This window comes from Oryzias latipes, chromosome 9, assembly GCF_053564925.1.
Source record: "Oryzias latipes strain Hd-rR chromosome 9, Olatipes_Hd-rR_3.1".
Classification (NCBI taxonomy): Eukaryota; Metazoa; Chordata; class Actinopteri; order Beloniformes; family Adrianichthyidae; genus Oryzias; species Oryzias latipes.
Window position 1 is genome coordinate 4,020,887 of NC_136245.1, and position 22,616 is coordinate 4,043,502.

Consider the following 22,616-nt stretch of genomic DNA (forward strand, 5'->3'; position numbering starts at 1 on the left):
CATCATCATCCAATTAATACCTACGTTTCCACAACACAAATGCACAAAACTTTATCAAAATTCTAGAAATGTCCAAAAAACACAATTAAGCAATTACACTGTTTCAATCCTAGTTATGCAAATAAGCACAAACCATTCAAGTCATTCAGAAACATTTTGATGGATGTGAACAATCCTTTGATTGACACCAGATCCATTCACATTTCTGCCATGGCACTAGCGCTCATCATCATCTATCAAAGGGTTAGCGGCGAGCTCCTCACACATGGGAGTGGCTACAGATGAAAGCATTTTGGGAAATGGTGGTTGGTGATTTTCCAGAGGAGCTGTGGATCCAACAGCCGCTACCAAGAAGCGCATCGTTATCTGGTTGTTGATCATGTGACTCATTAAATTTGGAATCAGAGTCTTTATTGCAATTTTGCCGAAATATGTCAATTTCTATATGCCTATAAAAATCCCTCCTCCAAGCACAAAACCTTTTTCCCGATAAATGCGAGTTTTTTTAAAATTGTCGAATTTATTATCCCAAATTCAATTTGAGCTATTTCATAGTCAATGGGAATGCAACTAGTGACTTCCACTGCATTTTCCTATTTTGTTTAGTTTTTTGACATTTCTGTCAGGACTGGTCCCCTGTCACCCCCCCCCCCCCCCATCAGCAGGAATTCCACACTACATTACCCATCAGCCCTTGCCCTCAGTACCTGGATGCCCCCAGCTGGTTCCACTCATTCATTACCCACCTGTCTCTCCTCTGCAATCACACAGCCTCTATATATTCAGTGCAGTATCTGCCTACCTGCTTGTCATCCCCTGTATTTTCGCAGCTTTGCGTCTGACCTTGGGCTGGAACTTGGACTCTGTTTCCTGTTCTGCCTTCCGCCTCGACCCTTACCCTTCGTCGCCCGCATCTTCGTCCAAAACCTTGTGACTTAAACATTATTTTAAAGCTCAGACGATGCTTGTCCTTTTGTGAAATGTTTGATCAAAGGTGTAATTGTCATTTTATCTGGATTATGGTTTGACGTTTATTTGTGTTTATCTACCTCTTCTTTCTGGTAAACCATCCTAACTACCATGCTGCCAAAAATGCTAACTTGGTTGAAATTGAAGCTCAACTGAGGTTTGTGTGGAAACCATTAAAGATCCATGTCATTTAAACATACAGACATGGTGGATAGAAGGGGTTCAGAAATAGTATTTAGATCATAAAAGCTTTTTCCCTGAACTTTACTGGAATGTAAGATAAAAATCGAATGAAAGTTAGAAAATCCAAGTCATGAATGTGGTTATGTCTAATGTCTGATGCCGGTTCTTTACGCAGACGCAGATGCATCAGAGCAGAGGTGCATTAAACACCAACGAGGACGAAATCCGGCTGAAGAAGAGAATATAATCCCTGCTGAATACACGTCTATACAGATGAATTATAATAGTCAGCTCGCCGTGACCTTAACACATGCATGCACACACATCCACAAGTGCACACAGTTATTGGCCTCCTGTCAAAGCAGCCCGTCCATTCGTCTTTTCCTGCCTCCTTTTGCCCAATTAATTAAGCAGAAATGTAAACATTTTAATTGAATGTCAAACAGGACCTTAACGGCACGCTCATATGTAAATGAATGTGGCTCCGCTTTAAAGCTGCATGTACCAAGGTTACAGCGCTACACTCATGTGAGTGTGAGCAAGCTGCAGAGTGTAAATGAACTGCAAATGTTTCAATTGAATTACCGTCACTTGGGCGCTAACTAACCCTCCAGGATTTGAACCAATAAAGCCTCAATTAACCTGCAGTGGAAGCGAAGCCTTTGAGCCTTTGTAAAGTTCCCTTTACCAGTCCCGTCATTGATTTATGAGGGTGTGATGGAAAAAGAAACCCGCTGGTTTTGGTTCAGGATTTCAGAGTGCTGATTAGCTGATCATGACTAAAATGATTTCTGATGGAAAACTTCAGTTCATAGGATTCAAACAGGAAGAGTTTTTCCAGGACTTATAGCAGGAACGCTGTGTAGGTCCTCTTTCTTTACCACACTTAACATGTAATGATAATTTATGATTTAAAAAGTCTCTTTTGAAACTATTCTCCCAACTTGTTAATTATATATAAACTGCTGTGTTGATTTGAAAGGAATCCAACACGTCTGTTTGATGTTCCAACAAGGAACGGACCAAAGCAGCCTGTAGGAATGCCTAAAAGAACCTGAAGAACATTAAAACAAACCAAAATCACTATTATTTATATGCTAAAGGCTGTCAATGTCCAACAGGATGCATAAAAACACAGACAAATTGAGAACAAATATTTGTTCAGGAAATCTTCACCAGCTTAGGTGTGTTATTTGCCAAATGTTCACTCAATCACGATTAATAAAGTGAAAATCAAAGATGCTAAAAACTTAATGTATGTGTTGAAGCTGACAAGAAGCTTCATTGATTGAAATCAGCAAAACATGAATGTAATCTGTTTGCTGTCAGAGTCCCATAAAAATAAAAAAAAACTCAAAACAATGCTAAACTGCAAAAGAGGAAACAGACCATCCCAGCTTCCACACTGGATTACTGGAGTTTATTTATTAAATAAAAAACATAAATAAATCAAAACAGTGATTGAAAAAAATGTCAAATTAAATACAAATTTTAAAAAATTCGCTAAAAGAATGCAAGACAGTAGAAATGAATTCTGAAATGAAAATTTTCAATCAAACGGATTACTAAATAAAAATAAATCAGTAATGAACGATAGAAAAAAGCTAAACAAAATTCCCAAAATGCAAACTTAGCAAAATATTGCAGGTTTTGAATAAGTTTACTACTTTTAAATACTGCTTCTAAAGGTTAAACTAAAGCTGCGTTCACACTGATCGAAATTCGTGCGTCAAAGTCGCGTCCGCCGCCACTCCTCTAAAGAATCTTTGGTGGCGGCTGAACATGTTCGCCAGCGTTCAGTGTGAACGCAGCCTAATGCTAGAAACTGTTTAAACGGAATAACAAGCAAAATTAAATAAGAAAAAGAAAGTGACATAAATGAAAATAAACTAAATACCCCTGAATTATACACACATGATTAAACAAATGCATGTGTTAAAATTCCACTGCTTAAGATAGTTAGACTCATCATGCCTGGCTTTATTTTCAATTATACAAAAAATATTCTTCAATGTTCTTTCCTCTCAAGGTAATGTTTAATTAGGTGGAGTCTTAGGTGGAGAAATAACAACAGACAGCATGAAGAGGTTAAAAATAAAGGAAATGATGGACAGCCAAAGCTAAATTATCCAATGGGATCCACAAATTTAGCAGACAAAGAAGCAAAACCCTCTGGTTACTGCTTAAGAAAGATTTGTGTGGAAGATGGCGTGATATAAAGAAATCAGCAAGAGGAAATGGATTCATTTACTGTCAAAATAAAAGAGTTTAAAGCGAACATAATGGAAATGATATTGAAAAGAAAATGAAACAATAAAAGAGAATGGGGGGCTTGTCAAACCCAAATGATCATGGTGGGATTTCTGGTTAGTGTGACACAAAGCAGTTTCCTCCAGTAATTCCATAAAAAAAAACTGCATGAAGGTAAACCGAGCCTTTCTCCAAAGAATGAAAAAGGCAGTTTTCTTCAGTGTTGGCTGTGAGCTAAACATTCCTGATGTGAAGCTCCAGCAGCTGCAGCAGCTTCACCTGCAGGAGGACCAGCGTCTGCTAAATTAACTCTTGTTAAAACGGACTCAGTTTTTTTTCTTTCCCTGCAGCCGTCTAAATAATTAGCTTTTGTTGTAGAAAATGATGAATTTGGGCAGTTAATTTATTGATCGGTCGGCTCCTTTCAATGTGCTTTGCTTTGGAAAGCCATTAATCAATGCGTGAAAACACCTAATCCTCCTCCAGCTCTGCTTTTTCCTCTTCCTCATCGTGCTCCCTGTTGGAAAAAAGAGAAGATTCCTGCATGAGGAGAACTCATCAAATGGAGCATAAATTAGGATGGAAATTTAGAAAAAGATTTTAAAAAAATAAGTAAAAAGCATATGTTTTTCCTCTCAAAAGTGAAGTAAAGTACAAGATAATACCTATACAACAAAGGCAGTCGGAAACTATAAGAGACAAAAGTTTATTTTATTCTATTATTAAAAAATTTACAGAGGAATATATTGTTTTTTCTACACTATTGGGTGCACCAGCTGAAAAGTCAATGAATGCCCATTTTTGAACTTATGTCTTCTCTAAGGCACAAAAGGATCAGAGATACATGTCAGTCAGTCAGACTTTATTGACCGCATTCACATTAACAGTAGAACTTCTTTGTGACACGCCACACAGTAATCACGTTAACATATTTACTGGGGGGGCGATTCAGCCATATATCCCGATATTTCATTTGGTGATTTAAAATGCTGTCAAGATGATATTTGTTTCATCATGTTTAAGCGTCCTTTAGGATGTGACTTTGGTTTTCCACACCGAGCCTCTTTGAGTAGCTCCTCACCGCACCGATGCAACAGCGAGATCTTGTGATGATCACTTTGTGTTAAATGTTTGGTCAGCGGTAAAATAAACCTTTGTATGTTGCGATGCTTAACGTTGTGATCGTTGAAAAAAATGGGAATTTTACCATTTTTTTACGATGAAAAGTGTATTAATATTCAGGTAGATGTTCATACTCTATGATACAGTATCACAACATCTATTGCGGGACATGTATGGCAATACGTATCATATCGCCAGACTCTTGCCAATGAGCCCTACTATTTACAATCCCAGTAGGCTAACCCCCAACATTGACTGCAAGGCGTGAAAAACAGACTTGTACAGCTAAAACCAAAGTAACTGTGACTATGCTTACTCCCAACCTTGTCAGAAACACGTAAAAAACAGTTTGATTTAACTACATGTTAGCCACATTAGTGTATTCACAATCACACTGATCCAATCATTTTGACGCAGCGTCGTCTTCCTCTCAAAATCACATCAATATCAGGTAAACATAACCAGAATTAATCCACATATAAGTTGCTTTGAATTATGAAGCACTCCGATGTTTTTTGATAAAACTGAAGCCTTTTAAGTACTTCTTATTGGTATAATTTACTAAATATACATGAAAACGTTATGACTAGTGAGCCTGATTTCCTTACTTTTATTAAATTCACCTGAAACTCTGACTGCCGAACACTCCACTGTTTTGATAATATAAATAAACTGAAGCTGACGACATTTGAGCCAAAGCCTGGTCCATTTGGCTGAGGGGTTTTCTTTACTGGACACAGTTGAGAATCGGGGCCTGACCGGCAGAGGTGAGCCTGACCATGGTTCCCGTGACCCTGGATGAGTAAGGATTGGTACGTGGTCCTCCAAGGTTCAGAGACATGTCCTGTGTCGTGTGATGATTACTTAAACATTATGGCTAAAAACCACAATGAAGGGCACATGTTCTGTAGGACTGATCATATTGGAAAACAGAAAATAAACTTCAATATAGGTTACCCACTAGTTCTGTTTCTTTCCTTTTACTGATAAACCAGCAGATGATTTTAAGACAAAAACTGCAGCTGTGTGTTCACATTAACGATGCAAAGATTCACTTTCCCCCAACTTGGTTCAAACCTCAATTTTTGTTTTTTGTTTCGATATAATAATAATACTGGATTGGATTTATCTGCTTTTTTCCAGACGCTCAAAGCGCTTACAGTGTTTCATTCACTCCTCATTCATACTTGGTTGACGGTAAGCTATTGTTGTAGCCACAGCTGCCCTGGGGCAGACTGACAGAGGCGTGGCTTACCATCAGTGGGACATTCATACACATTCACACACCAGTGGAGCCGCACTGGAGGCAAGGAGGGTGAAGTGTCTTGCCCAAGGACATAACGACAGTTGGCTAGGGGGGTGCGGGGATTGAACCGCCGACCCTTCGATCATTGGACAACCGGCTCAACCGCCTGAGCCACTGCCACCCTATATGATTTGTGTGATTTGTATATGATTTGTGTTTACCAAACAAAAACAAAAAATCACAATCTTTTTTTTTTAGCTAAAGATTGGGTAACAAAGATGAAAAACCTTTTCTGTTGGCATATACTAAGCCTGGTGTGGTGTAAGTAAGGCCTTCGAAGTGTGCATTATCACTTTTTAACGCACGCAGTGGAAGCCTGAACCGTCCGGCGCAAGGCAGAGGACGGTTGCTTCCTCTAACTGGAAGAGGTTTGGTTCCTGCCATCCTGGCTGGTGTAGGGCCCATATCTTTAGCCCTTCTGGCAGGCTTGAGAGACATGTGACTGAAAAGTGGGCACACCACCGTCCACTGGACGGGGTGTGAGAAAGCATGGTGTCCATGTCAAAGCATGGAAAACAGTGGACCGTTTTCATTGGTAAAAATCCAGAAATGTTGCTGTGCTTTAGAACGACACAGATTGCTCCCTGAGACGGTTGGGTGCCAGCAAGAACAAACGCCATCAAAGGAAATAAGTTATGGATGGACAGATGCTCCAGTGGTGATGGTCAGCTCTAACCAAAAACTTTACAAAGAAGGGATTTCAAACCCCTTTATTGGTAAACATGTTTCTATATTCAGTCACAGAGCTGCACAAAATTACAGCTGACAGCCTTTAAGATGAAACAAACTAAAACCACTGGAAGACTGAAAAGCTGAACTACCAACCCCAAGACTCACTGCTGATTAGCATCAACGCTTTGCTCATTTTGCAGCCAATCGGTGGTTCTGTTGCAGCACTGCATTCCTGAGTGCTGAAAAAGTCACTCCAAGCTGACAAGAGTTCATTTTCAGACACTTATGTTTGTGTTTTTATTCGTTATCAATCTGCCAGAGGTCCCGAGGATGACAAATGAGGCCTGTCAGGGCGACGCCAGCCTCAACAACACACACATGTAGCTACAGTCTCTGAGATGGCGCTCTTATCCACACACACACAGGCAGTGGTCTGTGTGTGTGTGTGTGTGTGTGCAGCAGACGGGTGGGAACAGTTAGGGTCGTGGATAACAAGTCAGACCCAAAACACAATGAGTTTAGCTAAAACCTGTCTTATCTGCACACGCAAACACACACACACACTCAAACACGCTAAATGAACATGAATAAGGTGAGCTGGCTGCCTTCAGGAAGAAAGAATAATAAATGCTGTAACAACTCTAATCTCTGATTAGAACAAAGAGCAGCTTCACGCTCTCAGAGAACAAACTGATGAAGGTTAAACCTGCATGCCTCAGCACAGAGTGGAAAGAGTTTTACAGCATCCAGTCATCCGGTGTTTCAATGTTCTCTCCATCCGTGAAACCAGAAAACATGGCAGGAAGTGAGAAAACTAACAGAGCTGTTGCATCAAGCTGGTTTATGAAGGAACAAAGCAGATGGTTGTTGTGGTCCATCTGAAACCGAAGCAAAGCGTCTTCAGCACAGATTGACCTACAATTTAGAAATAGCAAACATCAAAAACCAGGGAATTACCAAATATTTGTAATTGACATCAAATTTTGTCCTTAAGAAAATCTCCCTATTAAAGAGCGGATAACAGATAAAGGACAACAAATTTGCCTGTTACCATGGTCACTTGAAAAATGTGATAACTCAAAAACTTAGGTACAGGTCAGATGTTTGAGGTTCATGTAAAAAGGTTCAAAGTACAAGAACAAAAAACGGGCCAGAAGAAACAACCTTCTCAGATAATGCAAGTATGTTTTCATATTACATTTTAATGTGAGAGTAATGATGCTTCAGTCTTAGTTATTTCTCAAGGTGAGAAAGCTTACCTAAAGTTCAGGTAAGCTTTCTCACCTTGGAAACAAAGAGGACTCTCTGTGGAAACAAACTGTGTCATGAACAATAACTGATGTCTTTTACTTTGAATGAACCTTAAGAAACTCTGATTTCAATTCTTTTCATCTATACGAGGGCATGAAGGGTTTTTTCATGTCTTTAAGTTTTCCACCATCAACACAGAAAAGATAAGATAAAAGGCCTTTATTATTGTCCAAAAAAAACCTCCAGACATAATAGTATAAATACATACATATCGCCTCGTTTCCACTGAGCATTTACGATTTGGTACGGTCCAGTCCGATACTTTGAGTGTTTTCATTATAAAATGGAAAATTCTTTGTATAATTTTTTTTATTTGTTAGAAGTCCTGCAACTATGCATTTTTCATTAAAGTTTGAGCTTTTAAGGCTGCCTGTTTCTCTTATTTAACAACTACAAATGATGCATATATATAAATAAAATACATATTTATTTCGATATATATTTATATATATGTATAAATATTTAAAAACACAAATATATATAAATTATATAAAAGCTACTTAGATGCCACTAAAGTCTATAGAAAGCATTATCATGCGGGCGCAGACGACCTCACCAAGATGGCGTCGCGCTTCGCCACCGTCGGCCAGGCTTCCCAAGCGGGCGCGTCTCCTCCGATAGAACTCATTGGGCAGAGCTACTGTTGCAACCCGTTGATTGGCTGAAGGTCATTAGGACTAAAGGAAGCTCCAAGAAAGCAGCTGTGTTCCTATTGCCGCCGCAGGTTGCAGAGTAGAGTGGGGTTGGTGGAGGGGGTGGAGCGGTGGTTGCGTGGTGATCTCTGGGCTGCTTGAGTCGGGTGCCGGCCCTGGCCTCGTCCTTGGCCCGCGTCTCACTGTCCGGCGCCCGGTGGCCCCCATGGCTGCCGCCTGGTACGGCGAAGCACGCCTGTCCTGTGGCCTGGGGGCCCAGACGCCGGGTTCACCTATGCCTCCTGGCCCTGCGCCAAGCTGGGTGGGTGCCCCCCCCCCCCCCCCCCGTGCCCCCCCCCCCTTCCGGGCTGCATGGTTCCTGTCGTCGGGGGTGCTCCTGGCCTGGGGGTCTCTACCCCCCTACCTAGTCTCTCCTAGTCTGGCTGGGTAGGATCTGGTTCCCCTTATGAACACAAGGTTCACTTCGGCAGCGTGCATGTATCTCCACCCCCACGTGCACACTGCCACACTGCTCCCTTTCTGCTTCATCCCCCTTCCTAACCCACAGTGTATTGATGGACAGATGTCTTCCGCTCATCTTCGTGTCAAAATTTCACCTTTGATGTAATATTTGTCTTTCCAGCAAATCTGGTATAATTGTTACACAGCTTAAAAAAATAACTTATTCAAATCAGCGCTTGTATCCCCCACTCTCTCCACCTTTCTGCCTTTTATTCTCTTCCAACCCCCCTCTCACATTCTTCCCCTCTTTTTCCCCACGCACACTAAATGTAACAAACAAAAAAAAAATTATTTTTTTATAACTTTTTTTTTAGCTTTTAGGTGTATTGTAATGTTATGTCCTCACAAAGACATCCGCAAAGTGGTATTTTAATCTGTTCAAGTGTTTCTGATTATTCCTTTAAAAACTCCCAGCCCCTCCCAATCCACGAACAACTGGTTCCTCACATTGTGACATCACAAAGTGAGGAACAGCCCCTTCCAGGAAGAGCCCCCAGGCTAACACACATGCCCACTTTCTCCCTAGAGCTAACGGTGATCGGCTAAACGTTTTAACTTATATGCACAATTTTCACATCTATCTTTGTAAAAATTTGGGTGTTTGTGTTCGTAGGCGATACACAAACCCGTTGCCGAGGCCAACTCTAGGTTGACGCCATGAAAATAGGCGGCACCCTCAGAGATCAAGTCATCTTACTTCCAGGTAGGAGAAGTAATTTTTAGAAGTAACATTTAAAGAGAAATAATAAAAGTGTGCCAAAGGGAATATATTATCACATATATGAGCATAGTTTACTCTGAAATGCTTAAGAAAATCATGATAGATCCTTAAGAATGTGTAGTTTACCCCCTGAATTTGAACAACAAAAATCAAAATGTAAGTGCTGCTTCTCCTCAGTTTCTGCTGTTTCACCTGGGGAGGCTGGATTCTGGATGAAGACCTGAAAGAACACCTGCAGAAGAATCGCACTCCTGACATGTGAAGTTGTGGAAAGTTCCTGGACTTGGACTGCTGCTCTGTGTGTGTTTTGGACGGTTTGCACTGTGGCAGACTGTGTTTCTGCAGTTTGACCTTCTGATCTTTAAATGAGGAAGAAACGCGCGAGGATGTCCGGACGAGACGCATCTGAGACACAGAAACAAGAAATGTGGTTTGGAAGAAAAGAGAAACGAAGGTGAGAGTGGAGAAAGCCCGGGAGGGAGGGTGAGAGGAGGGGACGGGGGCACGTGAATGGAGGGGCGCGGGGGGGGGATGCGTTCGCGCGGCTGCCGCTCCGCCACTTTCGGCTTCAGAGCCGCGCAGGACGCAGAGGAGAGCCGCTCCCCGCCGAGGAGCACCACAGCCCGGCGGAGGGAGCCCGCGTGCACCGCCTCAGGACTCTGGACCAGAGCGCGAGCCTGTTCTCGGAAACTTCCGCACAAGAGGAGCAAAGATCCGGGAAACAGCGGAAAGCCCGCGCGCGCCTGCCCGCACACGGCTGCCTGAGCGGGGACACGCGCGGCGCCGTAGACCCCGGGCACGGCTGGACTTTAACGGACCGTCTGCGCTCCTACTGAACCCATTTTTACAAAGGAAAACTTTTTCCTGTGGGGTTCATCCGTGCTGAGAACTTCCCAGAAGACCACACGTGAGTGCGCGCGCGCCCTTCTCCTTTTCGCTTTGGTGCGTTTTTGTGCGCAAAACTCGATTCATTCAGCGCAGAAGAAATGAATGCAGGCGATTTAAGAGAGAAAAACACAATCATTAGCAGGAAGACCTCAAATTTAAGGAATAATAATAAACATAACAAGAAAAGAATAAAATAAAAGTACAGTTTAACCGTTTTTGCGGAGTTTTATTAAAACAAACCATTATAATGTTTCTCACGGTTATAAAAAATACATTTGGAAACTTTACAGTCATTACATTTTGTATTAATATTGACCGTAAAAAAATCCCCCAAACGAAAAGAATCAAATATAAGGTCATCATCTCGTTTAAGAACTAAAAAGCAAAAATGCAGAAATAATTTTAAATAAATCGTTTTTATCTATGATACGTTTTTATTCTTCAAATAAAAATTGCAAAGTTTCATCTTGAGCATCACAGAAATGATGGATGTGCGTCATGTCTACCGAACTGTAGGCCTACTTCAGAGCAGAAAACTTTATTTAAACACTATTTTAAATAAATTACAAAAAAGGTATAAATCAACATGAAAGATTCGATGGGAATTAAAGGAACATTGATGATGAAGGTGTGAGCTTCAGTGTTCTGGCTCGGCTTCCCTTCTCAGATGTTCTTCATCCTTCAGATGAAATTCAGATCAAACTTTGACCAACATTTTTCACTCAGACGTGATTTTGTTGGATTGCATTTTCAAATCTTCAGTTTGAATCTGGTTAAACTCAGTTCTTCTCTGTAGTTGATTTTTCTGATGTTTCTCGGAGTGACTCTGTGATGTCCCGTCCTCTGCAGTGACAGGCCGCCATGCTGAAGCCGGGCGACGCCAGCGGCTCGGCCTTCCTGAAGGTGGACCCGTCCTACCTGCAGCACTGGCAGCAGCTCTTCCCCCAGGCTCAGCTGAAGGCGCCTCTGGCCCCGCATCTCCCTCCACCTGACCGCCTCTCCATCCCCGTGGACGCCCTGCGCCAGACCCGTCTGCACAGCCACCTCCTGCCCCCCCCTCACTGCACGTCCAGCTCTTCTTCCTCCACGTCCTCCTCCTCCTCAGCAGCTTCCTCTTCGTCCTCCTCCGTCTCCATCTGCACCTCCTCCGGCCTCCCCCAGCTCCCCGTCCCACAGCAGATTGCGCTCTTCGGGCAGGCATTGGCACCCGTGTGCACCGGGCCTGTAGGACCCGCCGGAGGTGGTGGAGGGGGGGCAGGAGACCTGGTGGTGGTGCCCCCAGAGAGCCAGCAGGGGCCTGGCCCCGCAGCAGGGCTCGTCCATCAGGCCAAAGAGCTGAGCTGCGGGGGGGTGGGGGTGGTGTCGTCCAGCGTAAAGAGCGGCAGCGGGGGAGGGGGCAGCGAGGAGGGGGTCAAAGGCGCAGAGGCCGGCTTTAAGTTGACGTCGGAGGAGCTGGATTTCTACCTGTACGGGCAGCAGAGGATGGAGATCATCCCGCTGAGCAGCCAGGCGGGGGAGCTCAGCAGCCGTACGTGCACACGCACACACACACACACACTCAGTCTGCAGGGACACTCGCTTTGATCTGTGTAGTGCAGTGACCTCTGACCTCTGCACGCGCCCCCGTCTCTGCTTCTACACATTTATCAGGTTTTCTGTCATTTCGGAAAGCCAGAATGAAAAATGAGTTTTAAATGAAACTTTTAAAACTTTTTTATTCAGACTTTTGCAAATATATAGCAGCTTTTTTGTTAAGCCTCCACAAACGGTGCCTTTAAATGATTAACCCATCTTAGATTTTAGTCTCCATAATGTTGTTTAAGTTGTAAAAATACAAATAGAATTCCTTTGTTTTAGTTTCAAAAAATATTCCGAAATTAATTTTCTGATAAACAGAAAATCTATTTTTAATTGATGATTTTTTTTTTAAATTAATGGATAAATTATTCCAAAACACATTTGTATTTAAATTAAGTTAGCTTCAAAATAAAAAATAAAAAACAGAGAATAATATTTGATGAAATCATTTAACGAACCAATTTATATAAATTCAAAAAAATTTAACGCTTTAACTAAACACTTTTTTGCTGGAATAATTTATTTAAATATTTAAGTTCAAAACCTTCAAATTAAGTATTTTAAAGGTTCATTTTCTGAGGATCTGGAGGACAGTAAGTGAGGCTGATGCTGCTTTGATGTGTGTGTGTGTGTGTGTTTGTGTGTGTGTGTGTGTGTGTGGTGAGGGCGGGGTCAGAGGTCAGCTGCAGGCTTGTTCATCTTCACCATTGACCAGATTCATATTTTTGATTTCCTTTTTTTTATTTAAAAACAAAAATGAGATCGGGTGATTTATTGAAAGTTTAGATATTTTTTTAAATAAAAAGGTGATCAAAACTCAGTTTAACTGCGTGATTAAAGCGCATCATTTTTATTTGATCGTTTTGAACAGCTGGACTTTTTGCGCGCGCGTGAGTTGGCGCCGCGCGGCTCTTTTCCAAAAGGCAGATACACGCCTCCGCGTGGTTGACTGGCACGTGTCGCCGCCTTTGATATCTGCGTTTCATCCTTATCGTATATTTATATACATGTATGTATGTATGTGTGTGTTTGTGTGTTTATTTTGTGTTAAAATATTGTTTAATGTAATTGAAGTCTGAAAAAAACGTTTTTAATTAAGAAGAAATAACTAATAATTTCGTTTTTTAAGTTTCTCTTTCGTTCAGTATTTTTGACAAATCGAAACATTTACTTCACCAATCGAAATGTTCGTATTGATAAATAAATATTTTCTACAATCATAGTTTTAACTCGAACCAAATTCATTTTTGGTTTGTTTTGTCTTCCGCTCTCGGCCGCGCCTCGTGTCCAGAACGGCACCGTGAGCGTGCGCGCGCACGCATGCGGGGTGATAAAACGGCCCATCAGCAGTAATCCGAGTCGATACGCGCCGGCAGCCGATGAGGGATGGGGGGACAAGCAGGAATTAATTGCCGTATATAGTTTTGTGTTTGTGCGGGGAGGGGGCGGGGGTCGGAGGGCCCATCGATCCAGCGGCCCGCGCGCTATTTATCATTCCAACACGCGCACGGAGGAGCAGATAAAGCAGTCATACTCTAATGCGCGTCACTGTCTTCACAGCTATTATTATATGAATATGATAATTATTGTTTCACGGAAGAAAGTTTTTGATATTTAATCAACGTATTTATATTTATTAAAGAAATTATTGATCATTAAAAATCGCTGTTTAATTTTGTTATTCTGCAGTTCGAAAAACAATGTTTTCATGTCAAACATTAATGAACGAAATCAATATTTAATGTGTTTATATTTTTTTAATTGATTTATTTATTTGCTATTTGTTTTATTGATTCAATAATTAAAAAGCTTTTAAAATATAATACAACTATGTTTTTTAACAATAATAACTGTTCAATAGACATCAAGGACATGTAAAACTTTGTAATAATTGACCTGAAGATTGAAGGGTTCTTGAAGTGTTTGTGTCATGAAGATTCTGACGGCTTCCAGCTGATCCGGCTCAGATCCAGACAGAATAACTTCACCCAAAAATTCCTAAAAAAGAAAATCTTTTTATCTTTGTCTGTAGCAGCTCAGTTGAGAGAAACCAACACTGTAGAAAGGTGTGAAGTGAAGCGCCAGACGCAGCTTCTGATTTTATGTTAAAGGAAAAAGACTTTTCAGAGGTTGGTTGGTAGGGTCAGAACTTCCCGTCAGTTCTGCAGCCTCTCTGAGCGAAGCAGCCGTAGGACATAGTCAGACGTTAAGATCCGGATAAATGCTGGCAGGAATCTGGACGTGTGCGCAGCCGGAGCCGCTATCGGTCTGAGCAAACGATACAAACGCCGCGGCGCCACTGACTCACACTTTCCCTGAATCTGAAAAGGGTTTGTGGACTCATGCGCCAAACTCTGTCCTGAATCGGCCCTGATTCTGTCCTGACTTGGTCCTGACTGTCCTTGTTCTGTCCCATGTCTGTCCTGACTGTCCCGATTATGTCCTGAAACTCTCCTGATTGTCCTGACTCTGCCCTTACAGTCTTGATTCTGTCCCGAATGTCCTGATTCTTGCCTGATTCTGTCACGACTCTGTCCTGATTTTGTCCTTACTCTGCCATGACTCTGTCCTTACTGTCCTGACTCTGTCTTGAGTCTGTCCTGACTCTGTCCTGGCTCTGTCCCATGTCTGTCCTGACTGTCCTGAGTCTGTTCTGAGTCTGTGCTGATTCTCTCCTGATTGTGTCGTGGTTCTGTCCTGTCTCTGTCCTGACTCTAACATGACTATGTCTCAATACTGTCCTAATTCTGTCTTGACAATATCCTGATTCTGTCCTGGCTCTAGGATTCCCGACAGACAAGTATTTTATCGGCTCGACTGAAGGTCTAAAGCTTTCGGCACGGAACAACAAAAGCATGCACTAATCAAACATACAGAGAGGAATATTCATTTGTTCGTTCGTTCGTTCGTTCGTCCGTTCGTTCGTCCCTCCGTTCGTTCGTTCGTTCGTTCGTTCGTTCGTTCGTTCGTTCATTCATTCATTCATTCATTCATTCATTCATTCATCATCTTCTTTTGATTTGATTTGATTTGAAATGGTTTATTTCAAGCAATCAAAATAGAAATAATACACAAAAACAATATAATCATCAGTTATACATTCATACAGTAACTAATCAAACTTAGGATAATTAGACATAATTAATAAATATTGCTTGAAAGGGAGTGGAAGGAAGTGAACTTATATAATCCCACCCCGTTATACTATAACCATTTTATTACATGATTTATCAATATCCGGTTCCTAGGTTTTATCAGACAGAATTAACAATCATAAGGTATCAATAAAGCACTTGCCAAAGATGAATTACTTAAGTACTACGTCAAAAATAACTATTTTAGAAATCAACATGGCAAATGCAACATCTGGAATATATGCAAATTATGTTGCTTTTAAAAGTCATTCATATGCTTTAAAACATAATACTATATCAGTAAAATAGACACAACACTGTTTCAGGAATTTTCATAGCAAAATTTCATCAAGTATCAAAAGTTAAAAACATGTGCAAAGTTATGCTACATTAGGAAAGATTTTTGAATCAATTTATCAATTTTAGGGGCTAGTGAAGTAATATCATCAAAAGTCAATCAATTTAACAATTTTCAAAAGTGATTAATCATTTGTTTTACTCTTTTTATATTTTTTTTGGTATTTTTATTTTATTTTTTTTATATAATAAAGTAATGCTGTAGGGGAAAAATAAAAAGGGTCCATAAACTGTCGAATTGTCCAAGGTTGGCATTTCTTCTTTTACTGATAACAGCCGATTTTCTTGGTTTAAACAGTTAATAGTTTTCTTCCATGTTATGTCTGCAGACATTAGATTCAGGTCCATATCCTTCTTCAGCTGATATCAGCTGCGGTGAATGTTGAGGTCAAGTTGTCTGCAGGTCAGAACTCTGCTGTTATTCAGGTTACGTCAGAAATACAGAGAAAGTGAGGAATCCAGGTGTCATATTTCTTGAAATTATTTGGCTTTTTGATTTATTACTCCACGTTGTTTCAGACAACCGTAATCAAGCACTTCTCAAAGTCCTTCATGGTGTTCACGACCAGAACCTTGGCCCGGTACTCTGGACCGAGTGGTTTGACGTGAATCCTGCAGCCTTTAACCCAAGTGTTCTCAATCTGCTTACACTTCCTGAGAAGCCGTGCATGTTTTGAGATTTCAGCATTCCTTCTTGTCAGATGGTCGTTCAGATAAACAGCAGATCCTCTGAGATTTTTGCGTTGATTCATCAGAGCTAGCTTGTGTTTGTGATTCACAAACCTGATGAGGATCGCTGGTTTATCCGTCTCCTTTCTCCTGGGGAGCAGGTGGCAGGTCTCCATGGTATTGAGATCCAGGGAAATCCCTTTAGATGTGAGAAATGAATGTATTTGCTGTTCCAGCGTCGCTGCACCAAACTCCGTATTAGAACTGCTAGCTACGCTAGCGCTAGCATTAGCAGTGCTTGCTCCTGCTGTCAGTTTCGCTCGAGGCTTGATTGGTACTCCAGTGAGAATGACATTATTCATCCTTACTTGCTGTTCCACATCGTCCAGTCTTCTCTCCAGAATCTCGACCCGGTTTTCTCGCTGCTCGTTTTGAGCCCGAAATCTTCGGAACTCTTCCATCATATCCCAGAGCGGTGTTAGCTTAGCCGACACTTGATCCATAAAACTTTTCAGTTTTTCTTGAATAATGTCAAGAGACTTTTTGAGATCTTCATATTCCTGGGGTTTCTTCGGGGGCATGGTCAGCTCTCTTTTTTGGAGAAAAATCAACTTTTTAAGTAATTTGAAGATAGTTGTATTCGCAGAGAGGCACGCCACGCGTCCTGCTGTATAACCCGGAACCGGAACCGGATCTTCTAAACCCGTTGTGTCCCTATCGGGGTCACTGGGCTGCTGGAGCCTATCCTGGCCACTCGTGGGCGAAGGCAGGGGACATCCTGGACGGGTCGCCAGTCTTTCTCAGGGCCAGAGAGGAACAGAATTTCATAAATTCCATTCGGATTCATTTGTGGTTAGAGCCCATGATGCACGTGTGATTCTCATGCACGTGTTGACCATGAAGCCTGATGTTCCAGCAGACATGAGAGAGTGGCGGACGCTCCAGCACAGCTCCACCAGCAGACAGGTTTTCTTGGTTAAAACTTCGGTGACATTAAATGTGTTAATCTCTTATATTACCAACCAAAGCAAAGGATCCTTTTTGTGAGTAAGACACAGTTTTGTGTATCATTTTGTGAATGTGAAGCAGTTTTGTGTTCAGGTGTGACTATGACGATGCTTTGTGTACTTTCTGTACTTTAATGCAGTTTACATTGTGTGTGAGTGTAAAGCATTTTTGTGTTTTTGTGTCACAGGGAGATACCGTTTCGATGATTGTGTGTGTGGGAAACCATTGTGTGTATATTATGTGTGAGTGGCATTTTTGTGTATTATGTGTACGTTTAAAGCAGTTTAGTAAATCGTGTGTTACAGTGAATTAGAGCATCTTTGTGTGTCTTTTTTTAAGTGTGAAGTCATTAGGTATTAGAAAGTGCAAAGCCGTTTTTGTGTGTCTATGTGTCAGTGTGAGGCAGTTTTGTGTTTAAATGTGAGTGTGAAGAAGCTTTGTGTACTTTGTGCAATCTGAAACAAATTTCAGTTTGTGTGTGAGCATTGGCTCTATAGTGTGTCAGAGGTTTAAAGCAAATTTGTGCATTGTGTACATTAATAGAGCAGTTTTGTGTATTTTTTGTAAGTGTAGAGACACTTTGTGTGATAGGTTTGTGTGTGAGTGAGTGAAGCCGCTGTGTGTATCAGTTGAGAGTGTGCAGCAGTCATTTGTGTTGTGTGTGAAAGTGAATATGTTTTGTGTAACTTCTGTGTTATAAAGTTTTTTTGTATTATTTGTGCTTGTGAAGCAGTTTTGTGTACTGTATGCAAATGTTAGGGGTGGCTGTGGTGCAGCGGTAGGGCGGTCGACCCATGATCGTAATATTGCAGGTTCAATTCCCACCTTGCACGCCCATGAGTCGATGCGTCCTTGGGCAAGACACCGAACCCCACCTTGCCTCTGGTGGTAGGCAGGCGCCTGTGTTTGGCAACGGAGCCGCCATCAGTGTGTGAATGTGTGTGGGACTGTGACTGTGACTTTGGGCCTTGTAGGTAAAAAAAGCGCTATATAAGTATACGCCTTTTAGTGTGTGTATCCTTTTAAAAGTGTTAAGTAGTTCTGTGTATGTTGTGTATTATTGTGTGGTATAAAGCAACTGTGCGTATTGTTTTTGAATAAGAATAGTGTCTAGTAGTTCTATGTGTTGTGTGTGTACAGCTGTTTTTTTTGTTCTGTGGGATTGTAAAGCAATTTTGACAGTTTTGTGTATTTTTGTGTAGTGTTAAGAAGTTTTCGTGTTCATGGATAAGTGTGAAGACGTTTTTTTGTGGAGTCATACAGTGTTATTTACGTGTTTGTGAGTCGGAACCTGTTTTGTGTGCTTTTCTAGCACGGGTGTGTATAATTGTGTGTTTTGTGTTCTGTGTTGTTGTTCTCTCAGAAGTGTTTTTGGCTGTTTGCTTTCTGAGTTTGTTGTTGCTGTTCTCTTACAGGTGTGTCGTGTGTGTAATTGTGATTTTTGTTTCTGTTCTCTTACAGGTGAGAGTAGTTGTATTTTTTGCATTACATGTTCCTTTTCTCTCAAATGTGGTTGTAGTTCTGTTTTGTGTTGCTCCTCTCACAGGTGTGTGTAGTTGTGTGCTTTGTGTATTCTGTGTTGCTGTTACCAAACAGGTTTGTGTTGTTGTGTTTCTTGTGTCCTTTTGTCTCTGTGTTGCTGCTCTAGCACAGATGTGCGTAGTTATGTGGTTTTTTTTTGTTGCTGTTCTCTCACATGTGTGTGTAATTGTGCGTTTTACATGTTTCTGTTCTCTCAGTACTGTATGTAGTTGTGTGCTTTGTGTTCCATGTTGTTATTCCCTCGCAAGTGTGTTTAGTTGTGTGCTTTTTGTGTGTTGATGTTCTCTCACAGGTGTATGGTGTGTGTAGTTGTCTGTTTCTTGTCGCTGTTCTCTTGCAGGTGTGTGTAGTTGTGTGCTTTTTGTGTGTAGATGTTCTCTCACAGGTGTATGGTGTGTGTAGTTGTCTGTTTCTTGTCGCTGTTCTCTTGCAGGTGTGTGTAGTTGTGTGCTTTTTGTGTGTAGATGTTCTCTCACAGGTGTATGGTGTGTGTAGTTGTCTGTTTCTTGTCGCTGTTCTCATGCAGGTGTGTGTAGTTGTGTGCCTTTTGTGTGTTGATGTTCTCTCACAGGTGTATGGTGTGTGTAGTTGTCTGTTTCTTGTCGCTGCTCTCTCGCAGGTGTGTTTAGTAGTGTGTATTTTGTGTTGCTGTTACCTTACAGGTTTTTGTAGTTGTGTGTTTCTTGTGTCTTTTTGTGTCTGTGTAACTGTTCTAGCACAGGTGTGTATAGTTATGTGTTTTCCATGTCAGCATTGTGTAGTTGTGTGTTTGTTATATTCCGTTTTGCTGTTCTCGCACGTTTGTGGATTTCTGCGTTTCTTTATTCGTTTTGTGTCTGTGATGTGTTACTGTTTTTGCAGGGGTGTGTGTAGTTTTGTAGTTGTAGTTTTTGACGTGGTCTCTGCTGGAGGAGCCACAGAAAATCCTTCTCTTCTTCAGTCATCTTCCATGCATTAGTGGCATCTGCCTCATCTGCTTCATTTGCTTCGTTTGCTTCATTTGCTTTGTTTGCTTTATCTGCTTCATTTGCTGCTTTTCTGGTTTTGCTACTTCATAAACGACCATAATGTGCTTTAATGTTCATTAATCCATCATGCTGTAAAAGTAGCTATCACCCTCTTATTTTGGGAAAGTCAGAAAAACCCTGTTAGCGTCCGTTCCCGCTCAGCCTGTGGGAGTTTTCCGGCCCGATAATAATCTCTATTATGTTGCTGCAGTCAATTAACATCCATTACTGTCAGACTGCATCTCTGAGTAAATGTTGACGCTCGCTAATTCCCAGCAATACGCTTCTCGCCACATTTAGTCTGGAAAAACACAGAAGTTGGACTTCAGCGTGGAAACAGAAACTTTTTTCCCTTCACTTTCAGTTTTTCTTTGAGTTTGAGGGACGATAACGTTTTGCAAAGGTTTGAACGGATTCTGAGGAAAGAAAGAAAAAGCTAAGCTCAGGGTTCAGCTGATGCGGTGAAGAATCACGCCGTTGAAGCAGCAGATTGATCACACGGAGGTCAAAAAATACAGGTACAGAAAACTAAAATGAAAACCGTCAATGCTTCCTGAAAGAGGCTTCAGATAAGAACAAGTCAAAAACAACAATCCGATGATCAGAAATATTTAGAAAACATACACGCCTAGAACTTGACACTTGATTTCAAGCATTCTGGTCAAGCGTACCAGGACCAAGGTGGGGTTCTGTGTCTCCAACACTTTAGCACAAAGGCAGGCAAGGTGGGAACTTAACCTGTAAGCAATCGGGGGTCAACCTGAAGACTGCCCCACAGCTGCCTCATACCTTTACTTTTGCTCTTTTCTGTCTTCTCTGTTCCTGGAAGTTTTTCAAACCCCATAAAAACTTTGATCTAAGAACTTGATCAAACCTGGAAAAATCAAACTTATTCCAGCTTAGCACACATTGGTCACTTTCACCTCTATATTTAGATTTTAAAATGCCTCCTGGTAGACCTGCAAATTTTATATTGCAAATTTATCGTTATTGCGATATCAAGCTGTGCATTACCCATATCGCAAAAGATAAATGGTCCCCTTAAATGTGCTAAAACAATTTTATAGCAGCTTGAATTATTGAACAAATCAAAGAAATCCCTTTCTTTGATTTCTCCATCCGATTTGACCAATTGGATGGAGCCCTTTTATGTTCACCTCCTATGTAGACCAGGGTCATTTGGAGTGTAATTTAATTTTGACTCTTATTTAAATTAAACTGATCCAGTGAAATAGAAAAGGTGTTTTTGGTTGTTTTGCTATTTGTTCATTTGTTCATGTGGATGTTTTATTCTGTTTTTCTTATTTTAACCTTGTACAGAGACCTTGGGTGACTTGAAAGGCGCTTGAAATAAAATTTATTATTATTATTATTATGTATCGCTAGTTATATCGTCATGGCAATATTGATCACCACTATTGCACATCAAATGGATCTTTTTCAAAACCGTATATTTTCAGGTGCTCCTGATTCACCATGATTTGAAGAAGGAAATACTCAGAAATATCATTTTAAACTTAATTTTTTTAATAAATGTCCTCCATTATCAGAAAAATGTCAAAAACACCTCAACACGCTTTTCATTGGCGTGGGTTCAAGCCCCACTATCTCTAGTGTTACACCTGCTTTTACCACTTTTCTCAGCTTTGTAACAATATTTAGATTTTGAAGCGTCTTTACTTTTCTTTTGAACCTCATGACTTCATCAAACATTTTGCTCTTTGTGGTATTTGTCTCCACTTCCAGACATTCTCTAAAAACTCTGTTATCGGCTGAATCATTGATGAACTTCGTCAGCTCTCAGGCTTTTGAATTATTTCAAGTCTGCATTAGAATTTTACGTTTTTATTTTTACAAATGTTTTAGGTTAAAATGACACCAAGTTCATAAATATATAAGCGATCATCTGCAAAGAGTCTAATAATCTTAGTGAGTTTTGTACCAAAGCTGCCTCCTGATGTTTGTTTGTTCCACCTGAAATCTTTGCTGGTGAACCTCTAGGAGCAAAGGTGAAAGGTCATCATTGATAGCAGAGAACCCTTACCAGATGATTGCTCTTTAAGGCGGTGTAACACAGCCACTATGTACTTTTTGTGCATTTTCCACGTCTGAAATGTCATTATTTCGTGATACATGTAAAGTGTTTGTTGCGTTCGTTGATGTCTGCAGATGTCTGTCGAGGTTTTTGCCTGACGGGTCTTTACGTGAATTCAGTTTTCAGCTGTTCAAAATTTTGGTTGGTTGAGAATCACGCAGTTTACGCGTATTTTACATAGTTTATGCGCATTTATTATGTAAATCTTATGCAATTGTGCATGATTTTTGCGAGATACGTAAATTTGTGGCTTTCCATAACCGCTCCACGTTTGTTTAATGGACTTTTCATGCATCTATACCACCAATGTATAACTTTTATATCATGCATACGGCGCACATATTATGTTCAAATTACATAACTGATGTACAAATCACTTATGAATTGCATATAAACAGCGCAACAATCACGCACGGTTCACTTTCCATGTTGATTTACGTGTTCTTTGCATGGTTTATTTGGACTTTTTCAGTGGTTTAACGAGGTTCATTTGTGAAAAATCTGTGAAAATTTCACGTTAAGACCTCAACTTCTCTCACTTTGTCCACGTATGACCAATTTTCTTCCGTTCAATATGGACAAATTGTACATAGTGGCTGTGTGACACGACATGACCTTGACCTCCTACTTCAACAGGATCAACCAGTATG

At 41.0% G+C, this 22,616-nt stretch overlaps 1 protein-coding gene across 3 annotated transcripts in view; it reads left to right on the top strand.

Annotated features, from left to right (window-relative positions):
* The first annotated feature begins 10,186 nt into the window (after positions 1-10,186).
* Positions 10,187-22,616, top strand: part of prdm6 (PR domain containing 6) — a 102,530-nt gene continuing 90,100 nt past the window's right edge. For all 3 annotated transcript variants that reach the window (XR_013657912.1, XM_023958809.2, XM_078952148.1), the window contains exons 1-2: positions 10,187-10,595; positions 11,426-12,104. Coding sequence is in view for 2 of the 3 variants with exons in the window: in XM_023958809.2 (XP_023814577.1) it covers positions 11,438-12,104 (667 nt within the window). In the remaining variant the exon portion in view is untranslated. The remainder of the gene's footprint in view (positions 10,596-11,425; positions 12,105-22,616) is intronic.